General features: G+C 41.3%; 1 protein-coding gene across 1 annotated transcript; it reads left to right on the top strand.

The window, feature by feature from the left end:
* Nucleotides 1-312: 312 nt before the first annotated feature.
* Nucleotides 313-25,130, top strand: LOC106659176. The gene is made up of 3 exons (XM_014381581.2): nt 313-1,278; nt 11,200-11,681; nt 20,874-25,130. Exons 1-3 carry the CDS (start codon nt 1,137-1,139, stop codon nt 21,078-21,080), a joined length of 831 nt encoding a protein of 276 aa, XP_014237067.1. The 5' UTR covers nt 313-1,136; the 3' UTR covers nt 21,081-25,130.
* The last annotated feature ends 582 nt before the right edge of the window (nt 25,131-25,712 follow it).

Raw genomic sequence — 25,712 nt, 5'->3', positions numbered from 1 at the left:
CGGCCGCAGCGCGTCTGGACGGGAGCGCTCCGCTGAACCCTCGGCGTTCTCGGAGCGCCTTTCCCCCTTGACCGTCGATGCGCGCGCAGTCTTGCATCCCCGCCACGCCGCCGATCCATGGTATACCGAGCAAAGGCAGCGACAGCCGCGGCAACAGCAGCAGCAGCAGCAGCAACAACAGCAACAGCAGCAGCAGTGTAAAGTGAATCGGGTGTGCGAGAGGAGGAAGGGGACGCTGCACGGATAGTATCGGCGGCGGCGAAACGTGCGTCGCGTCTCGACGGTGCAGTTATTACCAAGCAGGATCTCGTGCCGAACGGACGTTCGATACAGAGTCTCGGAGCTCCGTGCGCTGTCTTTCTCTCGTCGCGTCCGTGCATACACACGACAACGACGGCCAGATATACTTTCGCTTGTCGCTTCCAGCTCCCAAAGAGTCAACGTAGCTTAGCCACGCCAATCGTGCTGGACGACAAGCCGATATTTTTGTGACTATTCTCAGTGACACATCAAAGCAGTGATCATACGGTTTTGTCATTTTTCTTGATTGACACGGCCGTTTGTTAATTGTTGTACTTGTTGTTGTTGTTGTTGTTGTTCATTCAGTTGAATTGTTGTTGGTGCGCGACTAAAACAAAACTGTGCATTTATTCGACTGCAGTGCATTGAAAAACTCAAGCTCTAAAGTGCCAAGATCATACTCTATACAGTGACTCGATATCTACGTGCTTCGAATTTTTTCAAGAGAACACTTGTGTGCTTTGCACGAGCTGCGAAGATCGTTGTCTGCTCGCGCCTTGCGCTCTGCCCGCTTCGGAGCTCTCGCTTCCAATTCGGTCGAGCTGAAAAACAGTACCTATGGACACTGATCCGTACGAGGATCCACCGTACCGGAGATTTCGCAGGTGACTTGACACGAGTCGCTTGACAGCTTAACGTGAGCGCGGCGTAACACGTACGAGCGAGTTTACAACGCGCCTGCCAACGAGCCACGTGCGCGCGAGCGGAGCTAAGTGCTTGCTCGGCCCAACGCTTTGCGCTCGGATACGAACTACGTCGACGAGTGCGCCCACGTTCGCGAAGCTCATTTCGCTTTACCTTTTCTTCGGAGAGTTTCGATCGGAAACAGGCCCAACATGGCCATACCATTTGCATTACCGTCGGAAGAAGAGTCCGATGACCAAAGTCAACAGCAGCTCGAGCAACTGATGCTCGAACTCTACTCGGCGCTGCAACAGGTACTGCGCGCCCGAAATGCACAGCATCCATCCAGAAACCGTAAGTCCGATTTTTTCATTCATCTTTCTCTTTTTCTTTTTTTTTTGTTTACTCGTCCAAGTCATGTGTTTATCATTTCGAGTTTGACTTTCTGTCAAAAGTGATTTTGAGAAGTGCTCGCGTTTTTCAAAAGTCTGCGGTAAATATAAGAGTGTTCCTCGGAAAGATTAAAATATTGCATTCGATAAATATCATTGTTTGTCATCAATCTTCCGAGAAGAATAAACAAGCCTACCGTCATCCGTGCTGTGACAAAAACTTGAAAATTTCTGAAAATTCTTTACAATAAAATGCGAAAATTGGCAAAAATAGTGCTAGTCTCATTGTGTGCGCGAAGCCGCGACAAACAATTCATCGCGCGAATAAATAACGCGCCAAAAGCTCGCGCGTCCCTACACTCGTGGAGCGTTGCTCAAAGCACATACTCTAGCGAGCAAAGTGTACGAAATTAGCCGGTTTTGTCGAGCTTGCGCGGCGAAGTAGTGTCAGTGACCGTTGGCTCACGCGCCGCTATTTATTTATAAACGTGTACGATCGCGCTGCAAGCTCTCGTGCGCGAGTTTTTACGATAAACACGGGCGCGCGACTTGCAACTCGTGCGCGATTAAATGCATACATATATAGTTACGTAATTGTTAATGTCAAGCAGTCGCGCGCGCGAGTTTGTTTACCTCGGAAGCAGCGGCGAGAACATGTGCTCGTAGTAGCGCGCTTACATAAACTCGACACACCTCCGATGACACGATGTTCGTGAGAAAAAAAAACGCTACTATTGAATACGAGATGCCTGCGTAGTCTTGTACTTGACTTTGAAAGTCATCGGATCTATAATAATGCATATTGTATGACGCGACGACGATTAGCATTCGCATTCGTTATTTGTCGAGCGCGAGATGTGTTCGTTGTCGAAGATAATCGCGACTGCCACACGATACCATCGCCTGATATCTTTGACATTTGCTGCGCTATAAGTGCACAGGATCGGTGTCGCACGCTGATACGACTACGATGGCTCGATTGATTATTTCCACTTCAGCGTAAGAGAGAAGAGAGAGGAAAAACACCATTGCTTCGCTCTAAAATTCAACAATGGCTACACATCGCGCGATCTGTCATTTAATCGTTCTCGTGTACAAGTGCCTGTACTGATAGGGATTGCGCGCGCCAAAACGAATTCGACACTCAAAAGTGAATAATTGACCGCTGGCTTTGATAAAAATAATAAGCAAGTGTTCGATGACTCGGAGCAGGCCATGATCACGGGAAACGATACGGCGAAAAATAACAAACCGTTCGAAACTGCCAATGTACCAAAAATACAAAATCTTGCGTATCGCCTTACGCATGTATAAAGCCACAATGGCCAGGGTGATTCACGCGCGTGCACTTCTCTCTCGCAGCAGCTTTACATTTATTGTGCTTATACGCGTTCGCGTGGCTCAATTCCAAATACGAGCGAATTGCGCAAGTTTGCTCGATATGACTCAAACGAATCGTTTCCATGTAGACAATTAAACGACACGAGAAAGGCTACATAACGGTAAGAATTACCAAGTTTTACAAAAATTCGAAAAATTTTCTCACGCAGACGTGCTCTTGTGCGTATGCGCGTCGCCTAATATATTCTTTGAACAATGTTTCATTGTGCTCCGCATAATCGTATCTTTCTAAAAAGTTATGTCCAGTGAAAAAAATAATAGCTCGATTTCAACCTGTTGAACGCGATCGCGACTTTTCATGACGAAAATTTGCAGACACTGATTCGAATACTTTACGATGATAATTTAATTATCAGTGCACAGTGCGCATATTTTATAACAGCGAGAGATAATAGTTGCGTGGGTGTATGAGTGCAAAAGCGCGTTCATACAACGATACCCGGCCATGACCCTGTCTTTCGGATCTTTCAGAACGTATTGTTTATTCGTTATACACGCGAGAAATCCTGTCATTGTGCATGCATGCATACGGATTCTCTGCTGAGCCAAAGAAGCACGTCAAAAATGTTTGCCGAATTCCATGAACTCTGCAAGTAAATAATGCAAAACATCTCTTCACCACACGAGCCAGCGATTGAATTATAAACGTAAATTAATTCAATCAAAAGTAATTTTTATTTCTCTTTGATAAAGATGTTGGAATAAAAAGCCGATAAAAAATCGAAATGCTTGTTCTCGCGCTGGCCGAAGGGTCAACAAACTTGGGTATTATTACGTCCTCTGCTGCGGTGCATCGCACACTTTCTGGACTCATCTTATAAGCGTGCCACGCGGAGTAGTTCCATCGGGGATCGTTTCTCTTTGCACGTCCGAGTATTTATAGAGTTTAGTAGTAACCCGCCCTTTTTCCTCTATATTTACCCGGCACAGAACCAAGTGCGTATACGCGCCCGAAGAAAGTCAAGAATTTTGGCACCGATCTCCAAAATTTTCAAGCCCTGCTAACTTCGTGGGGTATATAATCAAGCTCGAAATTCTGCAAGTGCGCTTTGGTCAGATCCCTCGCACTCGTTAACGATTACCTCAGGGAATTCCCTGCGCTTCTATATTCTCTACTCGCAGTGACAATGCGTAACACGAGTTGTGCTTATAGCATGATTTATAGACCCGGAAAAACACGCGCCGAAATCGATTGTAAAAATAATGAAGCTTCTTTTTATTTATCAAACTTCTCGATGCGTACGCGTCAATTCAGACAAAAGTTTTTCCTCGCAGCAAGTCGTAAAAATGTGACGACTGAGCTTCATTTATTCAAGAAAATCCAGCTCGCATGCAGCGGAACTTGCGACTAGTTCGAACAGTTGAGAAAAGTTTCGCGCGAAAAACCGCCAAACAACTTACTTGTGTTTTCGAGGAAGAAAAACATTCGTCGCGTTGTAATGGTATAAGGTACATTATTCAAAGCGCCTATACATACCGGGAGATCGGTCGTTCGCAATGCTGAGCTTTCCTAAATAATGAAGGGAAAATTCGTCACTTAAAAAAGCTGTCAGTGTGCATAAGATCGAATAACTTCTTTACTAATTCATGTAGAAGCGCGACAGTTTCGCTCCGCCTTCTCGTCTCATGGAATATTTATCCTGTTGGAAAAAAAATATTGATGCAAACTTAGTTTACGATATATACTATATTGTCTCATGATTTTGAGTGCGTCCAAGTTTGTATTGATTCTACCTGCTATTATTTTCCTATAATGTTTTTATTGTCCAGCCGAAGGCGTATTGCGCACACGTACGCGAGCGTTTAATAATTAAAAGCTCAAGTGCCTGTGCAAACTATGCATGCAAGAGTACTGTGTATATCTTCGTGAAATGTCCACAAGCTTCGCATATTGTACAGTAGCGTATAAATGATTCGAACGCGATATGGACGAAAAGAAAGTTGCTTTTCACGCTTGTGAGGATTGTCAAGCTTGTCCGCATACATACATTTGCCCATAAATGCAATTGAATATTCATCAAACTGAGATCTAGATTAAAAGCACACGTACCGAGAGAGATAATGCATAATTTGCGAGAAAAGCCTTCATTTCGATTGGTAGCTCGATAAGCTGAAAAATTCATACGCCGCACGCTGAAACTTGCCGTCGCTTTGTGTCGTTAGATTTTTTTCTTTGTTTCATTTAAAAAAAATCACGCACTACAGCGACACGTTGACGCATCTGAATCGTCGTTTAAAGAGTATAACTTTACCAAGCAGAGTCCTGAAACGAGGTATACATTACAATAATATAAAGATGCGACGGAAGCTCGAGCGGTTGGCCGTAGAGGAGATAAAAATACTCGCCCATACACGACGGAGCGAACGCGATAGCAGTAAAAATTGTGCATGGATCTTGTGCGTTGGCGAATTCGCGCCTCATTCGCTAATACGTATTTTATCTTTTTGCTTGGTAGCTCGTACAATGCGGGAAACTCAATACGCATATTGTGCATAATTCGTCAAAAGTTGCTAACTTTGAACTTCTGAGTATATATTATTATGATTTTTGGTTACTCTCTCGTTTCACAAATGAATTTCAATTTATGCTCTCCAAGGGCCCGTTTGTGAGGTATTTAAAACCTACCAATATAAGGCGCTCGAAAGTAGATCCATAAAAATGCGACCAAAAACGAGAAGTTGGAATGAATTATTGCTCAGTGATGCGAAAAAAGATCGCACATACGCTTATACACATCTATAAATTGGATTTACTGCGAAGCTTTTTTTTGCCGCAAACGCACACATCGATACAAAGGAAAAAACTCACGCGCGGAGGAGGGGAAATTTATTTCTTACCGCGGAGTTCGAAATTCAATTTTCCGTGAGCGCGCAAAGATTCTACAATAGGAAATAGGAAAAAAAATGAACGAAATTCCGGGCCGACGGTTAAAGTATGTTAGCATTCATGTATACTCAAGATATGAGAAAAAATACATTATAACGTCTTCTTTTCTGTATTCGCATCAAAATAAGTATGCATGTTCACTCGATAGTTTGAAATTTTCATACAAATCAGATTAGAATACGTACATTGAATCGTCATTTCGGCGCTCGTGAAAAATGAAACGTAACAGCGTGATATTGAATAACTTTTTGCCTAGTTTTTTTTCTCATTAATCGCTGTATGCATTGCACTTGCGCGAAAAGAAACTGAGAAAACTCTTTATGCTCGCTCGTTCCATTGTTAGGGAAAAGCAAAATTAAGTCGTACTTAGCCAATGAGCGTGATTTCATGATAGTCAGCAACTAGAAAAAAAACCGCGATTTTTCAAGACTTTCGGCGCCAGGAATCTCAATGTCCGAAATTTGAAATTCAACATTGTTTCCGACGACCCTTGGGTTACTTAATAACTACAGAAATCAATAGTTGAACAAAGAACAGCTACAAACATAGAAGAGCTGCCTCGATTGGTGCATATATAATATAATGAATCATCGAAATATTTGTTCTCGGTATCTCTTGCTTTCCAAGCGAAGAGTTTTCAGCGCACAGTACAGCGTGAATTTATGGACGACGAAAAACTCACACTACAAGCACTTGCGCTGGAACAAAAACATTACATTAGCGCAAGTTCACTAAAATACATCATGAAAAAGTGCGCGTACAAAGCCTTAATGCTGCTCTGAAATACTATTTTTCGTAATAGCGCAATGTCAACGTTCGCATAATATTCTTGAAAATAAAGATAATAAAATGCGAATGTGCGCGCGGTCAAGTTTTATATAAAATTCGAGAGGCGCACACGCATACACGCATACAATAGCAATAGCTGGCAAGAAGTGTAAGAAGGAGCACGGCTCGCAGTAGCAGCGGCCGCATACGCATGACGTATACATTTCACTTTCCCGCTTGGCGGTATTTTTTTTTATTCTCGCGCTGCACAAATGTGTATACATGTGCGCTTGTTCTTGCACGCTCGACAGCAGCAGCAGTGGAATCGGCCTTGAAAGAGGTTCTTTGTGTGCTGCAACAGAGCGTCAGTGGCAGCGGCAGCAGTAGCAGTAGCGAGCAAAAGAGTTATGTTTTAACGCGCGCGAGACCGAACGCCCGGCGGGTGGACAACCGGCTATGCTTTAACCGCGTCTGCTCCTGCGACTGATTAGACACTTGCAACGTCATAAGCGAACGAGCGACTTTTTGCAAAAGGCCAGTAACAAAAATTATATCTTTTTAATAATTCTTCTCATTTTTCTTTATCTTTCACAAATCCAAGTGTATAATACATCGTTTCTCTCGTTTCTCCGATACAAAATTGAGGAAGTCACGAATGATGGTAACGGTAGCTATACAGCTCATGCTCGCGGTATCATCATCGCTTCTGCGCGCTAGAATGATTCAGTATTTTATAACGAGCAGCATAGCTTGATTATTATGTCCTCGAGCGAGGCTCGGCTTTTCGTGGAATACGTATCGCGCCGATTCCAACTCGGATCTCTCGATTTTCGCCTCAAAACTCGACGAAACCGCGCTCGACAGCTGAAACTTGCGACGCTCTCAATGCCACTTGATATTGTGACAAAGCAAATCGCGTGCGAACGTAATAGCATAAATTACATGTTTGCAGTCGCACGAATAAATGAAGAAATTATATGCATATAATAAAATATATAGAAAGTAGGGCAGAGCCGTTGCCGCCGTCGCCGCGCGTTTATTATAATTTCGCCTTATCTAATGAATCTCTCTCGTGTACGTGCACGAATACACACACAGACAGACAGCCAGCCACATCACACGCACAGAGCGCTGCTAATTACGCATTGCTCATCGGACTGTTTTCTCTTTCGGATTCTAATAGCTCGTTGGAATAGAGGACAAAGCGACCAAAATACGTATTCCGCAGATTTTCCTGTCTGGATAAGAATCGCCAATTTCACTCTCACTAACGTAATACGTGCTGCTGCTCCATACCATTTCGTGCGTTCGCGTAATAGTCGCTTTGTTCGACCAAATCGACAAATCGTTCCCAAAATTTTATGTTAGACAACTGCAATAGATATGTCAACCCCATTGCGTGCGTGCCCTATCGCGAGATCTAGCCGGGTTTTTTTTCAGAAAGCTGCTGTGTATTTTACGTCGATGCGATAATCGTGCAGCTATTTCTTTCAAAGAACGATGAAATAAAAAAAGAACGAGAAATACACGATTGCGGAAGTAAGAATAGCTGTTATTCAAAGACGTATCTGTGCCTGATATTACACACACGTGCGCGACAATGTAAAAGTGTTTAATCGACATGTCGCGTTACGCATCGCGTGCTTCTAGAAAATCGCATCGATCGGGCCAGTTATACATTAGACGTATGAAAATAAACCTAGCGGGGGTGTCGGCGTGTTTTCTTCGAGTGCATTTCGTCGTTGTACATGGCAGTTGCTTTTTGTGCAGTTTACACGAGCACATTTTACAAAGGGCATACACGTACGTACGGCAGGATGAGTCAGTGCGCACTCGAGCCGCGAGCTTTCCCTCTCGGCGGACGTATATAACGCGCTGCTTTTCACGCTCTATGCGGGTACTCGACAGACCACGTGCATGCAGTTTTTCTTCCTCGTACGTCATAGCGACGCGAGGTGAATTTTTTTTTCCAATTCATTACGGAAGATGATCAATCGTTTCTCACGCCGCGAAACAATGAGCTGGTAACGCGCCTGGCCGATCTACACGTACACGTAATAATTATAGGATTTTTTTTCCTCGGACGCTCGCTGCTCTCTTCCTTCGATACGATATGAACTTGAAAAGTTTCGAGCGTGCTTATCCGAGCGCGAAGTTCACGACTAAGCACGTAAGTGGCGCGATTGTTCGATGTATCGACGGCTGGGACGACGTCTACTGCTGCACCCGTTGCTCAAGGACAAGTTTACAGCGGCCAAAGAGATAGCATCTTCCTGGTCGACTCGAGCCAAGTCCGTATGTACACGTGCGCCGCAAGCAGAACAATAGCGAGGTGCCAGTTTTGTAAGCCAAGCTCGACCTGCACTCGTAGCCGGACAGAGAAAGAGAGAGAGCGAGGGAGAGATCGATGTGCAGGGTGGCAAAAAACTCTCGATTCTGGTACACATCCTCGACGCAAAAAGCTCGGTCGATACATCGAGCGAGCATAAATCGATCGAGAAACGTTGTACGTGTAAATGCATCGTCGATACCCATGTGTGCACGCGCTCGCGTAAGCCAGTGCACAATGCATTATTGGCGCGCGCACGAGCCTACAAGCAGGCGCACTGCACCGCTCGCTACCGAGTATTCATCTTTGTTCCCGCATGGCAATAGTAGAGTTTATAATAACCTCGAGGCACAGTGGCAGCGCTAGATTTTCTTTGTTTCTTGTGGAGCGCGCGGATGCATGGCAAATTAGTCGCTGGCGCACTTATCGCGCTCCAGCCTACAATGCGTACGTGCGTGCACTGTTCGCGCGCGCGTGTGTGCAAAAGGACTTTTCTGATTTAGCTGTAATTTCGTTATAATTATTCGCATAGTAAAATATTGAAGCGTATAAAGCAAGAGGCTGCGCGTTCGCAGGAATTTTACGCGCGAGCTTCGTGTGAATACGTAACGATTAGTTCAGCGAGCGAAGCCGGCCCGCGAGGAAATCCCATTTTTCGATACGTTTCAATTCTCCGACAAAGACAATCGAATCGTTATAACATGAGAACTCATTTTCAGCACTCGAGTATCCCTTGTATGTAGATCATCGATGCATTCGAGCATAATCGTTCGTTGTGTAATGAGAAAAAAGAGTATGAAAAGCGAGTTTGAAACAAAAAAAAAATAGAATCGTTGATGCCTTAATGATGATGATAAGTCGTTAAATGTTCGCCGTATATACGCTACTATACGAATGTAATATTATTTCGAGCAAAAAGAGAGAACAATGAAAAATCCACGCATGTATCATATCGCATTTAGTGTCTAATTGCCAACTACATCGCCGCCGCCTCGGTTGACATTGAAGCGCATTAACAGCGGGTGCTTTCAGATGTACATTTTGATTTATGCGTTCTGCTGCGAGTGGTAATCGCGCTTCACCCGATGCAGTATGTATGCGCCAACGCTGCACGTCAACACGCAAAAAAGTACTCGTCTCGTAAGTAAATCGCGCCCAAGGCTCGCCCCTTCCAAGCTCATTTTTTCGCCAACTGAATTAATTTCTGCTGACCCTCGTAATAAAGCTTTTTTAAAGTACTCGAGCTCTGTTATTAGCGCTGAAAGGAAAGTGTTTTTCGAGGCGATGTTTGCCAGCGATTGCAACTTATGCATAATTTATTGAAAATTAGGAAAATCGTTCGTGCGATAAAAGAAGCGCCAGGAAGTGATAAAAGCGTAATCAACTCGCTAAGCCGGACCACGCTGGAGCAATAAATATAGCATTGACTCGCGCCTGATGTTACTCTGCGCTGCTATACGCGTGAGCGATGGATTTTTTACGAGCTTCGTCAATTAACGTTTCGAGTCACGAATCCATAGACCAACAACAGCGTACATAGTTACCAATTCGAACGCTGCTGTTGAACTTTTTGCTGGACTCGTTAAAAAGTAATATTTTTTTTTTCGGCATTCCATTTAAAAATGTACAACGTTTAGTTACGCGTACGTGAAATAAAAAGTATAGAAAACGACGGGCGAAAGGGACAAAGAAGAATCACATCCATCGCGAGTTTATTAATAGAACGTTGGTGGGTGCATCGCGACACGAGGCTAAATATATGAATGCGTGTGTGCAGCGTACGGCGTTGATACCAAGTTCTAGAATAATAATAATGATGGGGAATTTGTTGAGCGCGAGAAAAAGAGGTCAGCTGCCGCTGCGAATAGACGCGCGCCTCTATATAAAATATATCATACACATAAACGGTGACCAGCCAGCGAAGAAGGCACTAATCGTCCACTTTTATTCCACGACATTTTCTATATGTGCATACACAGATATAAGAACGGGAGATTTATAATATGTGTTGGCATCATCGTAGCTCGAGGTTATCGGCTACGAGCGCACATCTGCATACGTGCTGTCTCTGTCTTCTATATATGTGTGACTTATTCCGTTTTATCATCGTACAATAGTTACTGCGCAGCTACGGCTCGAGCTCGGGTAGGCGCCGCCAATGTGTCATAATTTTATCTGACTAATGCGAAAAGAAAAAAAAGTTTGTAATGTTTATTACGATAAAGAAACGCTTGTCCGTATGCGCGAGTATATAATGTGTAAGCTGCCTCTCGACTATTATGGATAATGTAGCTGCAATTTTTCTACTTTATTACACCACAAGTATTGGGCAATACGACTCGATCTAATAAACGCGCCGTACGTATAGCGCGCCGCTACATTAGCGCGTGCCGAGCGCGACTTATAAACACATGACGTCAGGCCAATGCAGCGACTTGTCGCTTTTTTCTCTGGCTGCACATAATAAAAGTGTTTTTGTTGCTGTTTTCTGTCCACAGATCGGCTACCTCGACGATCGAGCCAGACTCTGAGCTCGCGAGACAGCGCGATGGTTCTGGTGGACTCGGACCTGTCGAGGCTGCCCCTGCCGGACCTAGTGCTCTCGGCGGTCGAACAGCTGCCCTCGGCGGCGCCCCAGGTCACGGTCTCGGCGCCCAGCAGTCCGACGCGAGACGCGGCCTTCCAATTTCCCGAGTGCAGCGGCTTCGGCAGCGGGACTCTGGCGGCGACGTCGCTGCTGCCCGTGCCCTGTCCACGACCCAAGCCGCGCCGACGGAGACTCACCAGCGAGGGATCGCTGCCGGAAAAGTTTCAGCAACAGTCGAGCTGCCACTGCTCGATGCGCCACCACGACTGCTGCACGCACGGCAACTCGTGCTGCGGCCACCACTTGGCGGCGAGCCTCGACGAGCGGGAATGGGCGAGCGTCGGAGCGAATCTCAGGAACATCGCCGACGACTTTCACGCATCCAAGGCAAAGGTGAGCGAACGCTTATGAGATTACGCTTCTTTTTTTCAATCATCGTCGGATAGACGATGGCATTAGCAGCTCGTTTCGTTCAAAATTCAGCGAGAAAATGAAATTTCCTCGTGCAATTACGCGACGCTAGGTTTCTTCGCAGCCTGCAGAAAGAATAAAGGAAGGCGCGAGATAATAGAATTTAAGTAGAAACAGCCGCACCGTGTCCCAGAGCTTATCAATTAAACTACAGTCCCCGTTCTTTCGCCGGCTCGAGCACGACCAGGCGTACAATGAAATTCGCGCCCGAAACGTACAATGAGAATTAAGGAGGAATATACGTGCCGGGTCATTCCTAGCGAATACTCGAGATTGGGTTGCTTCCTCCCTCCTTTCGATTCTGTAGAGATTTCTTCAATTTCATGGCTGTCTTTTAAGCTTCGATCACTAGTACTTAAGCAGTAATAATTAGAAACGCGCGCGTGCGAGCAAAATTGAATTGGACGGTTAAAAATAAAGACGCGTATAATAGGGGGGCGAAGAAAAAAATAAAATAAAACGACTACGAGAACAAGAGCTTCGAATCGAGAAAGATGAAAAATTTATCAAGGCCAGGCAATGGTACTTTTCATCGCGTCGTGTACGAATATTCGAGCAAAAATTCAAATCGCATAACAAAAAGATTAGTTGGTCGCTTTCCCTCGGGCACACCTGGTCCAAGCTTTTGACACAAGTTATGGCCAGTAGCAGTAGCAGCAGCAGCAGCAACAGCAACAGCAAAAGTCAATTGATTTTCTCTTTCTCGTAATACCTCGGCGCGTATACATAATGTAGGTATATACAGCAGGGGCGGATCCAGAGGGGGGGCGATGGGGGCGATCGCCCCCCCTAAGGACCCAGTCAGTGCATTTTTTTTATCTTTGATTATGTAACCATGAGCAGTCAACCCCACCTAGCTCAAGCAATTTTCAAATAATTAAATATGCAATCCCAAGTAACCCTAAGTAACTGTAAGAAACCTAAGAAACCCTATCGATCAAACTCCTGTCTTTTATAATAATTAAATATGCAAACCTAAGTAACCCAAGTAACTAAATTGCTCAAGATCGCGTGGTTTTTTATTCGTCAACATGCAAGAATAAATAATCGAAGTGACCAGACACTTTCAAAATTTTTCGACAACAGATAAACTATAGTATGTATCCGAATATACTCAGCTTGTGCCATTTTTTTTGATTTTCAAATGTGGAATCATAAAAAATTAGAAAAAATTCAATAGCTGGATCGCAATGATTACATGCTGTAGTTTATCTACAATGAAAACCCAAAAGTGTAAAAGTTTCTGTGGAAAACTCGTGCAATTTACACGATTCAAAAGTTTTTCAAGGGCAAATTACACTTTTTGAAAAATCGTCACAGAAAAAAAAGTGTAAAAACGCAATATAGCAGAAAAGATGTATGAAGCATAGGCTACGCTTGTTTTAGCACTCATTTCACATTTCCAAAACCGGTAGCTTGCGCATCTTACACATTTTCTGCGGTGACCATTTTTTCAAAAAGTGTAATCTGCGCTTGAAACACGTTTAAAAAGTATGAACTGCGCTCCTCGCACTTCTTCCAGACAACAGTTTTCAAAAAGTATAATTTGCGCTCGACGTGCTTTTGAATAGTGAAAACTGCAAAAAAATATCACGATTCTCCAAAATCCTTTAAACTTTTGGGTTTTTAACCGATTGGGAGTTTAACTGGCAGCTTTGTAATACCATAATATTGCCTGCATTTTAATCGATATTACCCATTCATGCAGTGGAACTTTGACTCTTTTTGAGAGTCAAAATTCAACTTGATCATTGATAATATACTTTTTCCTAAGATACAGTGCACACTGTGCACATCACACAACTCGCAATAGTTTTAGTCGTGATACCGCCATTTAAGCTTTTTTAAAATTATGAGGCTTTATTGCTGTAATTTGTGCAGAGGTTTCGGTTCAGAAACTGTCTCGGAATATTTTATCCCTTTCGTTATTAAGAACATTTTACGAACCACTGACGGTTATGCATATTTCTCTGCCAATATGCTAAGTACTCTTTTTATTTAATTTTATGCGTGAATGAACTGAAAATATTATAATTTCAAAGTGCATATCGACCACATTAGAAATTAACGCTTGTATTTACACGTGTAAATATTAGTTCTTATCTCAGCGGGTCAAAATCTATCGATAACATCTTATTCCAACCATCCACTTATAGTTTCCTACGGGAAGGTAGCCCACTCCCAGACCAATCGTATCGACACGACTTTTTTTTTTGATTCCTTGGAAATTATCTTGTCCTCTTTAAATCCATATATACTATGATAAGGTTCGAGTCAATATCGAGTTACTAGTAGTATTTTAGCGCAACACGTAAAATTACTGAAAAAAAAAAGATTTTTTGAACGTGTACCAGTACCACAGTAATATTTTGTTCAAATGTAACATACACCATCGCAAAGTACTCTTTTCAACGAGTAATTTAAAAAAAAAAAATAGAGCTCTTTACGATGATTTTGCGCCCTGTAGGTCAATTTGAAGGTACCATTTATAGTACGTAAATCCCTCGTTTAGCTGAAATCAACACCATTTTCTGAACATTTTGCGGTACCTTTCGTGTCGATACGATAGATATAGCCCAAGATAGAAAAATTTGAAAATTGACAAAATTTCGATGAAATATTTTGTTGTGTATTATAAAAGTACCTATGTATAAAAGTACCTTTGTACTAATATAAAAGTACACTAGACCTACTTTAATTCTGTCCAATTTTTCGGGTGGAATAGGAATTGGAACGTGTATAAGCATACAAAAATCCACATTCCTCCGGACAGAATTAAAGTAGGTCTAGTGTACCTATCACGTATCCCGGTGGATTTACGGTGGAGGAGCAGTGAAGGATCAGTGGAATTTTTGAGGAGCAGTTAGGAAATGATAATTAAAAAAAGGTGAAAAATATGCGAAAATCATGCAAAAATCACGTGAAATTCACATTTTTGAAAATTGTGGAGGAGCAGGTGGACATTTTGAGGAGCAATCTAACCACATCCTCTCTACTATATAGTAAGTAGAAACCATAATTATCACTAGATCATGCAAAGCGTTCGTGAAAATTGAATTACTGTGGATGCTTTTTATTTCTTGTAAAGTATTTTTAAAAAATGAGAAAATTTCAGAGGTGAGCATTCATTCTCGAATTTTGACCCTAAATTATTTGAAGAAGTTCTGCGGATTTACGTATAAATAAACAGCACGAGCTGGGTTGATTTGATTTTTTGGGATTACTTGCGTTTGCATTTATTTAATTATTCAAAAATTGTACGAGCTTGATCAATTTAGTTACTTGGGTTCATTTTAGTTACACATTTGATCATTAAAGCTGTTCTAGCTGGATCGATTTGGATACTCGGGTTACACAGGGTTACTTGGGTTTGAATATTTAATTATTAAAACTACACAAACTGGATCTATTTGGTTACTTGAGGTTACTTGGGTTTGCATACTTAATTTTTTTTTAAAAATATTTTTTTTTTAAATATTTTTAACTGGGTTGATTTGGTTACTATTGGTAATTATCTTAATGATTAATTTTGGTGTTACGTTTGTAACTTATAAAAAAAAATTTTTTATGATCGCCCCCCCTAAACTTTGGTTCTGGATCCGCCCCTGATATACAGCGTAAGATAACAAACTTGAGTAATCATGCGTGAAACGGAGAAAGGCCCGGAGGAGATGCAGCGAGCGCAAAAGACGCTGTTGCTGTTGCACGCTCCAATATATCGAGAGAGTTGGTCTTTGCTCGTGTATTTCCTTGCGCCAACAGCACCTTCGGGCGATTCTCTCTCTCTCCTCTCTCCTTCTGCCTCGTATATACATATACGCGTATATACGCTGCGGCTGCGGTAGCCGCACTGGGAATATATAGCGCGCGTATACGTCTGCAAAGATATATGGTATATTTATGATACCCCGGGGAGGCGATGAGCAGCAGCCAGTGGTACAGCAGTAGCGAGCGGACCGGCCGATAGCCCGTGTAACTCCTCTTGGCTGCTTTTGCTGCTCTACGCTTTGTATGTATGCGTACGAGCGAGTGCATCAGCTGTTGTAGGAGAGAGTGCCGCCCTCGAGGCGCCGATCCGGCAGCGGCAAGTGTTTCTCTGGGTCTTGAACTTGCTCGGCTGTGTCTGGCCGTGGCTACCATAAAATATGGAACGCTGAATATATATAAGCGCGCAACATCGCTAATGAACAAATAGCCCCGATCTATGCGAAGCGCGGAAAAACGAGAGCAAAACTCCCTCTTAACGACGATTTGTTCTCCATATAACTTTCGCTTCGTGTCTTTGTTCCGACAAAGTACGAACTCTCGTCGAGCCGAATCAAGAAAGTTAGCCCCCGAGACATTTTTTCTAAATCGACACTAATAAGTTGTTCGTGTCACGACTCTGCCGCTCTCGACCGAGCTCCACCCGCAATTTCACTCGTAAAAAGTCGCGCACACATCCTCCTCGTTTTTTACGAGCTCTCCTCCGTGCGACTCTTGATATTTGCGTTCGACTGTGCGCGGCCGATCGTAAAAAAAGTCGATCGCCGTGTACTTATTAAGATGAATATACACTAGTTCCACTGCATCGAGAGAAGCAGAAAAGAAGAGAGAGAGAGAGAAGCCAGGCTTGTTATCCTAATTGTATTCGTTTGACTTTTTTCGCCGCGCGCCGGAGCATTTGTTTTGAGAATCGTCGCGTGATGGAGTACGCGCGCAGCAGGTGTATAAACCGCTCGCCTCTTCCTACGTCGCGTGCGCCCGAAGAATAAGTTGTTTTCTCTCGGCGAACGAGACGGAGAAAGGTTTTACGATTCGTTATCGATTTCCGCGAGACGGCAAACTCTTAGCTGCTACCGCACGCGGTCATAACATCGGAAATTGAAGAAAAAAAGCCCAACAGATGCGAAAGGGAAACGCTCTTTTTTCTTGCCACGGTAATGATTATCGTTAAAAGCTGAAAATATTATTAAGTAGTATTATCACTGAACTATGTTTCGCTTGCGTTATGCCAACAAATAATATCTATCTAGTTCTGTAAAGGCTCGAGCTAGAAAATGTGGGCAGTCGCTGCACGCATTTCTCCGCGGAACGAAGGATTGAATTTCCATGAAAACCAACTCTCACTCTCTGTCATTGATAATAAACTGTCGATTGCACTAAAAATGCTCTAGATTGCGCGAACGCTATTGTAGATATTATTCCGATAATAGCCAAAAACCCAGCAGCCGACGAGAAATGCGTGTATGAAAATGTCACGATCTAATAAGCGAACCAACTCGGCTTCGATTTTGATTATTGATCGTAAATTTCTTGGAAACACAATTCCGAATTTCTTCGATCATACATTTTACTCAAAACTAGCCTCTCATTTCTCCGAAACAATCTCGCTCACACGAATCGCGTTAGACCTCGGTATAAACATCGATAATATATCTAGCCGTGCTTGTGTATTTGCCCAATCGAGTGCAGGACGCATATTACAGGCAATCATACATCTCGCAAAATTTTTGTATCTTGATCTTTTATACTTGTGATAATTTTGAGTAGCAAAGCTTTCAAAAGATCAATGAAAGCAACAACAAGGACATGCGAGTAAAGGATCGTTGGAGCTCGTGCGCGTGCGGTTATAACATCACGTAGCCAGACTATTTTATCAAAAGCATTTGATATTTAGAGAAATCTCAAAAGTGCAGCATGTGACTTTGTCGATCAAGCGGAATATTACGGATTACATTGACGAAAGTTTGTTTTCACACGCAACGCGTATGGCGCGAAAAAGTCAAACAGAAGATTGAGACGCTCTCAGCTCTCGGGCTGGCACGCGCGAAATTAGAGCCTCGTGCGCGTGTATATTTTCGTCGCGCATCTCGCAACCCTCCTTAAATACATACCGAAAAAGAACGTCGAGCATACGTAGGATGGAAAACAGAAAGGCAGCTAACTAGCTGCGCTGGTTATAATACGGCTAAAAGTGGCACAAGAGAGCTACGCAGGGAAAGAAAAGCCAGCGCCTCGCATCGCCGAAAGAGTAGATTTATACGTTAAAAGTCGAGCGTAATACGACGGCTCGCTTGCGCACACACACGTATATCGACGTTGCGGCGCGGGAGTACGAAAGCGAAAAAAACGAAACTCCCGCCCGAGCTTATTTGTCTTGGCCGTTTTTTAAGGATGCTGTTTATCACGTGGCTTTTTTCATACATCAGGCAGCGCGCGCGCGCAGTTGACTGAAACGCGCGAAGCGACGATGGCAAAATAAATATTCAATCTTCGTCAAAATGAGAGAATGCGTATATATGTTGCTGCCTCGAGAGGGAGACAAAAGTCTCGTATAATTAACGCAGATATGGGCTTCTTGAATAAACAAGGTGCGAAGTTTAGAAATTGCAGCAGCAGCTACAGTCAAGTTTTTCTCACTCAAGCAAAGTCAAATGAGAAAATGGTATCTCGCCGTGATAATCCTCGACTGTATTGGTGCGGGCATTAGCGCGCACGTAACGTTCACACTTGCGTCACATATCGGCAATCGGCTTTTAACGCAGCGCGATAAAAAGTCGCGCGCGCGACGCTAAAATCTCAGGCTTTCTTGCCTACTATATAATCGTTTCGTATAATCTCAGGTAGTGCTCTCCCATATTTAACCTATACGCTTATAAATTGCAAAGAAACAATTTAATTAAATGAACTTTGCAGCGCGTGACAGACGATGCAGATGTGTGCTGACTAATAAATAAAAAATTATTAATCGACTCGGTAGATTTCATCATTTTTAAAAGATAATCTCGCAACCGCAAGCACCTCTACAAATTACCAATAAATCAATGGCACGCGCCTCTCTCTCTCGGTTTTTTCTCTCTTTTCATTGTTTGCTGCGTACAAGTATGGAAAAGTCTCAATAAGAGTGCGAGCACACACGCACGAGCGAGCGAGCGAGATGTTCTAAGAAAGGGAAGTCACTCGAGGCTAATAGTTTCTTCGGTGCGCAGACCGAGGCGAGGTGTGCATATCGTGGCTCGCTTTGCGCAAGTGTGATTTTCATCGCGTGTGTGCGAAGCAGCGTCTCTCGGCTGCAGGTCTATAAGCTATACGAGACTAGCTCTCGCACACACGCCGCGTGTATCGCTGTACAATGAAACGGTCAACGGACAATCGAGAGAGATTGGCGGCGGCAAATCGTGGCACCCTTAGCCACGGGCTCGTCGCGTCGACTCCGTATTTACTCGCGCGCTTATCTCCTTCGAACGTTGCCAGCGAGCAATTACGATCTCGCCGCGATCGAATGCATATTACATGTGTGTGTGTGTGTGTATACAAGCTTGTGCAACTATTTTCAATATATGTAGCCATAAGCGCGCAGCGAGTTTCTATGTGTATTCCATAAACGAGTCCCGAGGTGCTGATCCTTAGTCGCGCCGCGTATAAGAGAGACAGAAAACGTACTTATCGCTTATGCTATAATACGCTTCTATAGACAAGCGCTGCGCTGCTCGCCATTGGGCGTACCGAGCCTTCTGATGCCTATAGAGCACAGCTTTCGTAAGAAGAGAATATATAAAATATATACTCACGATAGAATAAATACGTGCAAGTGTGTGCTCTTGTGTATAGGTGCGTTGGTACTGGAAAAATCGTTATGACAGAAACTCGCGCGAGCTTGTATACGAGTACGCGCATTAACACGAAGCCATAGCTGTTAATATTATTAATGTAGGCTCGCTTGCTCGAGAGAGATTATCAGCAAACTTGATTTCATTTCATTAATATTAGACATATGCGCACAAATATTGGGTCGAGTGCTCATAAGAACCGACGATCGCTGCGACTACGACGTCTTCGCCGCTAAATAACTTTTTCGCAACGTCCTTTTGAGTAATAGGAAAAAATGTCTCTTTTGCATGCGCTTACGCACGCGTACGCATGTAGCGCATTTTGCGTTTCAATGACTTCGTTTATACTCGTTATTCAGTTTGATAAATCAAGTCACTCGCTCGATCGTGTTTATATGTTTATATGTTTATAAGACATTTACAATTGGATTTCGAAAAGAAAATCATTTACATCTCGAGACGAATATCTTTTAGTTCGTCTTGTTTTCTTTCTCTCGCGCGATATTGAATTCTCCAAAAGCGCAAAAGATGACACACGCTGCTATACAATACCTAAAGCGCTATATCTCACTGATAGAAAAACTTTGATATTAATTGCGAAGGAGTCTATGAAATATAGGCAGCTTATGGCGCATACGCACAAAGGAGGCTCGATCTTGTCCTTATAATTCTCCTTTAATGTGACGAATTCGGCCAAAACACGAAAATGACCGCACGCATATCATCGGGATGACTTGTATGGAGCATGGAGCTATAAAAGCTCTTACAGCATGCGAATACGCTAGGGAGCTTTATTATCAGCACTGCCACACCCTCCCCAATTCTCGCCGTAACTCGAATGCAAGCGAATATTATCGGAAGTCAAATTATTGTTGCTGACTCTTTGCACTGACTCGGGCGATAAAAATGATTTGCGATTAGGGGCCCTCCTGGAGCAGTCTCTTAGTGACTTGGGTTAAAATTATTTTTATTTCATCATTGTTCCGAGTAAAATAATCCTGGAAAGATAAGAGCGCGCACAATTAAAATATCGCCGTTGTTGGTTCTCTCACTTCACGAGGAGTGAAAAAAAGAGAAGTAAGAAAAACGTGCGCGATACCGCTGGCGAGACACTCGACGCCCAGAAAAACATCTGACTCATCGTTATTCGTAAACACTAAAGTACCATCATACTCTGCTCGCGCAGCTCGAGAAAAATACCTTCGACAAGGCCTGGAGAGCTTTCGTCCTAATTGGGCAGGAGCGCTCGAAAAGCCTTTGTTTCTTGCGATTTTGCGATCGTTCTCTCTTCTCCTCGGCTTCGCGCGAAATTCAAGAGTGATAAGCGCGAAACATCTGCTCCCATCTACTCAGCGATGTTGAACGAGAGCACTCCGAGGAGATTCTTATCCTTTGCTGATTTGTCTTCTTTTGCATCGTGATTTTGAGATAGAGAGTGGAGTTTCTTTAATAGCCATAATTAGCTCGCTATTTTATGCTAGAATAACTAATAACAAACTTTTGCTTTTCTCATTTGTTACAGGACGCAGAGGTAGAAAAATCAAGGCTATCCTTTATCGGGTCGAGCTTTGGATCGTCAAGCAGCCTCAATAGCAACAATCTAAGTGGCAGTACATCCGGATCTACGGACAGCCTCATGTCACTTTTGATCCCAGCACCACTTCGAGAGACCCTATGGACGACGTTAGCTCTATATCTTGGCTGGCGGCTTGTATCGCGTCTGCGATAGGACGCGCTTGACGTCTGCTACAACAGCAGCCAATAGCAGCTGTAACGAGTATATGTATACATACAAACATATATATAATATATATATTTTCAACTTGAAAAACTGATGCCGATGGTACTCGATACGATGATACCGTTACCTTTGTGGTGAGCCGTCGTGAGGCATCGATACTTTTGGAGTGCTGCAAGCATGAAGAGTGTCCAAGAGACAAAACGACGGAATGGCCCTCCGGAAAGTCGAGTTTAACAATGTATCCTCCTCCGCTGGCTTCATTTCATATAGTCACTTGCGCTGAAAATACCGAGTGCTGCTGATCCCCGACCACGCTTGATCTAACCTAGTATGGATCAAGACATTGTGATATTTACTTGGGGAGAAGCGGTTTATTCTTCAAAAAGACGATTTTTGTAAATGATTTAGAAAAAAAAAATGAAAGTACTGTGTTCGTTAAACGTGAAAAAGAAATCGAATAAAGATAAAAATTGTTTGAGCGCAGCGCGAGGATGAAGAATTGCAAGCCTCGACTTTTTGGCCACTTCTGAGTGCCATCTTACGTGAATATATGTATATGTTGCGTAAATTCCAAGCAACGTCAAGACAAAAAATGCGATGTTTTTCTCCCGCGCGAGTTCGAAGGAGTTGCGATGCGAAGCACAATAATGTATAAGGAGGGTAAAGGACGTGGGAGGGTATATTCTCTTCTTTTTTTATGAATTATTATATGATAATACATATTTAAACATGCTGAAAGACACGATAAAATGCGGATAGGCATGGAGAGATAAATAGAGAAAAATAATAGAACTGCAGGGGTGACATAAGATCCAAAGAGAAGACTTAGATCCAATAATAATCAAATAATGATCTCATTATGGAATAAATATGAAAACAAAACAAAGAGAATAAAATAAAAAATTATATAGTGTGATGATTGCGAAATGATAGAGCAGGCAACATGATAATTGTGTATAAAAGTGGCTCACTTTTTTAAAATTAGATTCGTGATTGACGATGATTTTTCTAACCACGCTGATTATCGATTATATCGAGAGACACCTGCCTTGATACGTGCCAGCGGCTCGCGTCATATCACGGACGAATGTTAAAGTGTGAATATTAAAAAATAAAGTAAGCGAATTGTGATTTTTAAAAGGATAATATAATATATGTATATTATATATATAATGATATATTTATAAAATATACTATTACTTATGTAAGTGACCATGGTTGACGAAAAAACTTTTTTATTTAGGCAATTGTAATTATTTTTAATGTTATAGTTTGTATAGCGATGCTTAGAGTGTACGCGTTGAAGAGAAATAGAGAAAGACAGAGAGAAAGCAAAAAAACGAAGAAATTTAACGAATCAAGAAAAGTAATAACGACGACCGTCCAGCGGTCGTTGGCACGTATAAACGCGTCGATCGATATTTTGTACATAAATGTATAAGTATATAAATATATACACAAAAATGAGCGGACTTTTGTATGGCAAAAAAATTCATGAAAAAAAGTGAACACACCACGTGACATAGACCGGATGTCGTTCGTGTGCGAATAGAAATAATCTGAAGGTGTGATAGAGCTTTTTCTTTCTCGTATTCAATAAACCGCGACGTGCGTGTTGAAAGGGGCAACAAACGCGCAACACACGCATCAATCGTATTTTATTTAATAACATTGAAATAATTAATTACCGAACGCGAGACAATTTGAACACTGCTCAAAAAAACACGTGAAAAAATATAAAATACACAATTGAATAATATTAATGCACACGCGAATCCAGTAATAAGTCGAATTAATTAATTAAAGTAGATAATTGATATTATAGATCGAGGTGTGCGGCATCTGAATTGGCTAGCTGCTACACCCGTGGACAGTTTTCAAATGATCTCCTGGTAGCTTATAGCTCTTAGTGACACCTTTCGTCTATCCAGCGTTGAAAGTTTTACTTAAAGCAGGATTTTCACGACTGACGAGAGGATGTCTTTAATTTCCCCAAATGCTTTCTAATCTCTATTTTTTCTTGATTTTTTTTTATTCTCTTACTCTTTTTTTATTTCTTGCACTATTTTCCTCTTTTTGCTGAGTCTTCGCTACATTCCCTTCTTTTATTTTTTGCTCTATAAGACCGTCTTGTTCGCGTACTTTTCCAAATCGCCCATTCAACGTCTTCGGTTGCTTCTAAATTTTAAGCGGTTTTTTAGCTAATGAATTTTTCATTCAATTGAGAATTCTTTTCTTTTTAATAAAATAAGCCATCAATAATAAACCAAACTTATATGTATTTTAAATGCCTAAATGACTAAATAACTATAATATAATTCACTTTTACACGTAGAAATATATTACGTATTGATTTCAACTATACACTATCGCTTTTTATCCATTGCCGTATGTCATACAGATTTTTTTGCAGTTCAAATTTTGCTTTTGTAAATGAGAAAATTAATGAAATGGATTGCTTTTCTAAGTATCGCTTTATTCACGATAAATTTCGTTTCCACTGAGGTACCGTGAAAAATGAAATTAAATGAAATGGATATATTTATTTCGATTACGTCGATATTTAAAGCCTGATATTTATAAAGAAAAAAGTGAAGTAGAGGCAAAAGTGCGTGCTTGTAAATAGAATTGCTTCTTTTTTATTTTACTTTAAGGTACCATTGCATTTTTGTTTATGGTTATCTTCGTGATTTGTTTTTATTATATATTTTTCTTTTTTTGAGCATTTATATGTTTAATTATTTCTTATATATTATACATGTTTTTATCGCATTTACAAATGCAAAACCTTAGAACAGTAAACCAGTAGAAGCATTTTGTAGTTAGTATAGTCAGCCATATGAAAACATAAATAATAATCTATAAATAAACCTCGATAAAGTCTATGTACATGTAAGCATAAACAAAAGTATATATTGCATAAATATATTTTAAATGATATATTTGATGATAAACAACGCGATGATTGTTTTTTGGAATGAGCAGAATAACAGAAAGTTTTGGGATCACGAATTGTTGAATCGTGTATCCGACTTTGTAGACGTTGATTTGATCGAGCGAGTACAAAGTAACATAAAAATGAGCTGCACAAAAATCAGCGGTCGTTTTTTACAAATCTTATCTTCAGGACGTCGTTGATTTCAATCATGTCAGTGGATGAACATTTTTTCAAAAATTACTGAGCCTCAAAATTTTTATAGATACAAAAAATGAACAATGCTCTGTAGATAAGACAATGTTTTAGAGAATTGGGAGAAAAATTATAAGCTGTAACTGTGACAATGCGGATCGTAGGGAATGGGCTGTAACTTCTTACAAAAATCTGACTCTATTCATTTTTTTTACAATTTGACGAAGAAAATTTCAAGTTTATACAGTTCGTTCACCTTCAGATCCCCGCGCGTCAAAGCGTCACTGTGATCTCGTAATTATTAATAGATATATTATTATAATAATGAAAATTATCGTAATGGACATGTAACGTTCCTTCGTCAATTACTAAATTTAGCATCGAGTTATTTTAAAATTTTACCAGCGCAATAATTCGATTGATTATTGTTTTCGAAATTTAAACTTGAACCATTTTTTAATTTATTTGTAACGAAGTGACATTTTATTTGCAAGTTTCATTAACGATTCACTCTGTTATGTGTATTTTGTACCCTTTAATTTTTAGTCTTAAACGTACTTTATAAATGAACTTTCGAATGATCTCTCAAAGGCATCGATTGCAGGGCGAGTTTGCATTTTTCCGGTGTCTTTCGTTCACTACTAATGATAAGATTTGTTTTTAATCAGACTTAATTTTTAACTTTTTTACAAATGTGATGAATTGTTTTTCTCTTTCGCTATCTCTGCGAATTGTACAGGTTTAGGGTAATGCGAAACAGAGAAATCACGTGCATGAAAGACACCGGCTCTTATCGACCCACCTCAATTGAAGCGTGTCCTTCGACGACAATGCGTTATGTACAGTTAGTTTATTTATTGTCAGTTTTATATTGTCTTTATTATTATACTAATTATTATTATATATTTACTATATTGATAATATTATTGAAGATAAATATAATTATTTTATTTTAATTGATGCTGACATTGTTCTTTATCGATTGCATTTCGTGATTTTTATGAAAGAAATAACTAAAAAATACTAACGCTAACGATCTGAGACTCATTGACATATTCCATTGTCGTTTTCTTACCTCGTTGTATATAAAGTAATAGCTAGTCTCTAAAGTAATATTCACGAAATTTCATTATACAAAGTTGAAATTGATTTTGATACACTTCCTCCTTTTAATTTTAGTAATATTTTTCAACTGCTGAATCGCGTCGAAGGCGTATATTTTGTATTTTGAACAAAATTCTATGGAAATAACGATACGCAGAGCGTATGTAGAAAAATATAAAGTTTGGAAAGTTACGCAAGATGTGATTCAGTTTTTTAATGTATATTTCGAATCAAATTTCAAAAAAATGTCTGAAATCATATTTTCAATCCATCATCCATAGTATTATCCATTTAATCATGACAGTATTCAAAATATTGCTTTTTCAATTTTTCCTTGTGACTGACTTTCATTTGTCATACTTGATTAATACTTTAAAATGAAAAAA

This window comes from Trichogramma pretiosum, unplaced genomic scaffold (assembly GCF_000599845.2).
Source record: "Trichogramma pretiosum strain Unisexual culture from Peru unplaced genomic scaffold, Tpre_2.0 scaffold5, whole genome shotgun sequence".
NCBI classification, from domain to species: domain Eukaryota; kingdom Metazoa; phylum Arthropoda; class Insecta; order Hymenoptera; family Trichogrammatidae; genus Trichogramma; species Trichogramma pretiosum.
This window is presented reverse-complemented; position numbering and strand designations above follow the sequence as displayed.

Excerpts from the sequence above, each read along its gene's own strand:
- LOC106659176 (XM_014381581.2), top strand. The coding sequence starts at position 1,137 with ATGGCCATACCATTTGCATTACCGTCGGAAGAAGAGTCCGATGACCAA. Across the intron at positions 1,279-11,199 it reads ACAGCATCCATCCAGAAACC|ATCGGCTACCTCGACGATCG; the intron begins GTAAGTCCGATT and ends TTCTGTCCACAG. Across the intron at positions 11,682-20,873 it reads TTCACGCATCCAAGGCAAAG|GACGCAGAGGTAGAAAAATC; the intron begins GTGAGCGAACGC and ends CATTTGTTACAG.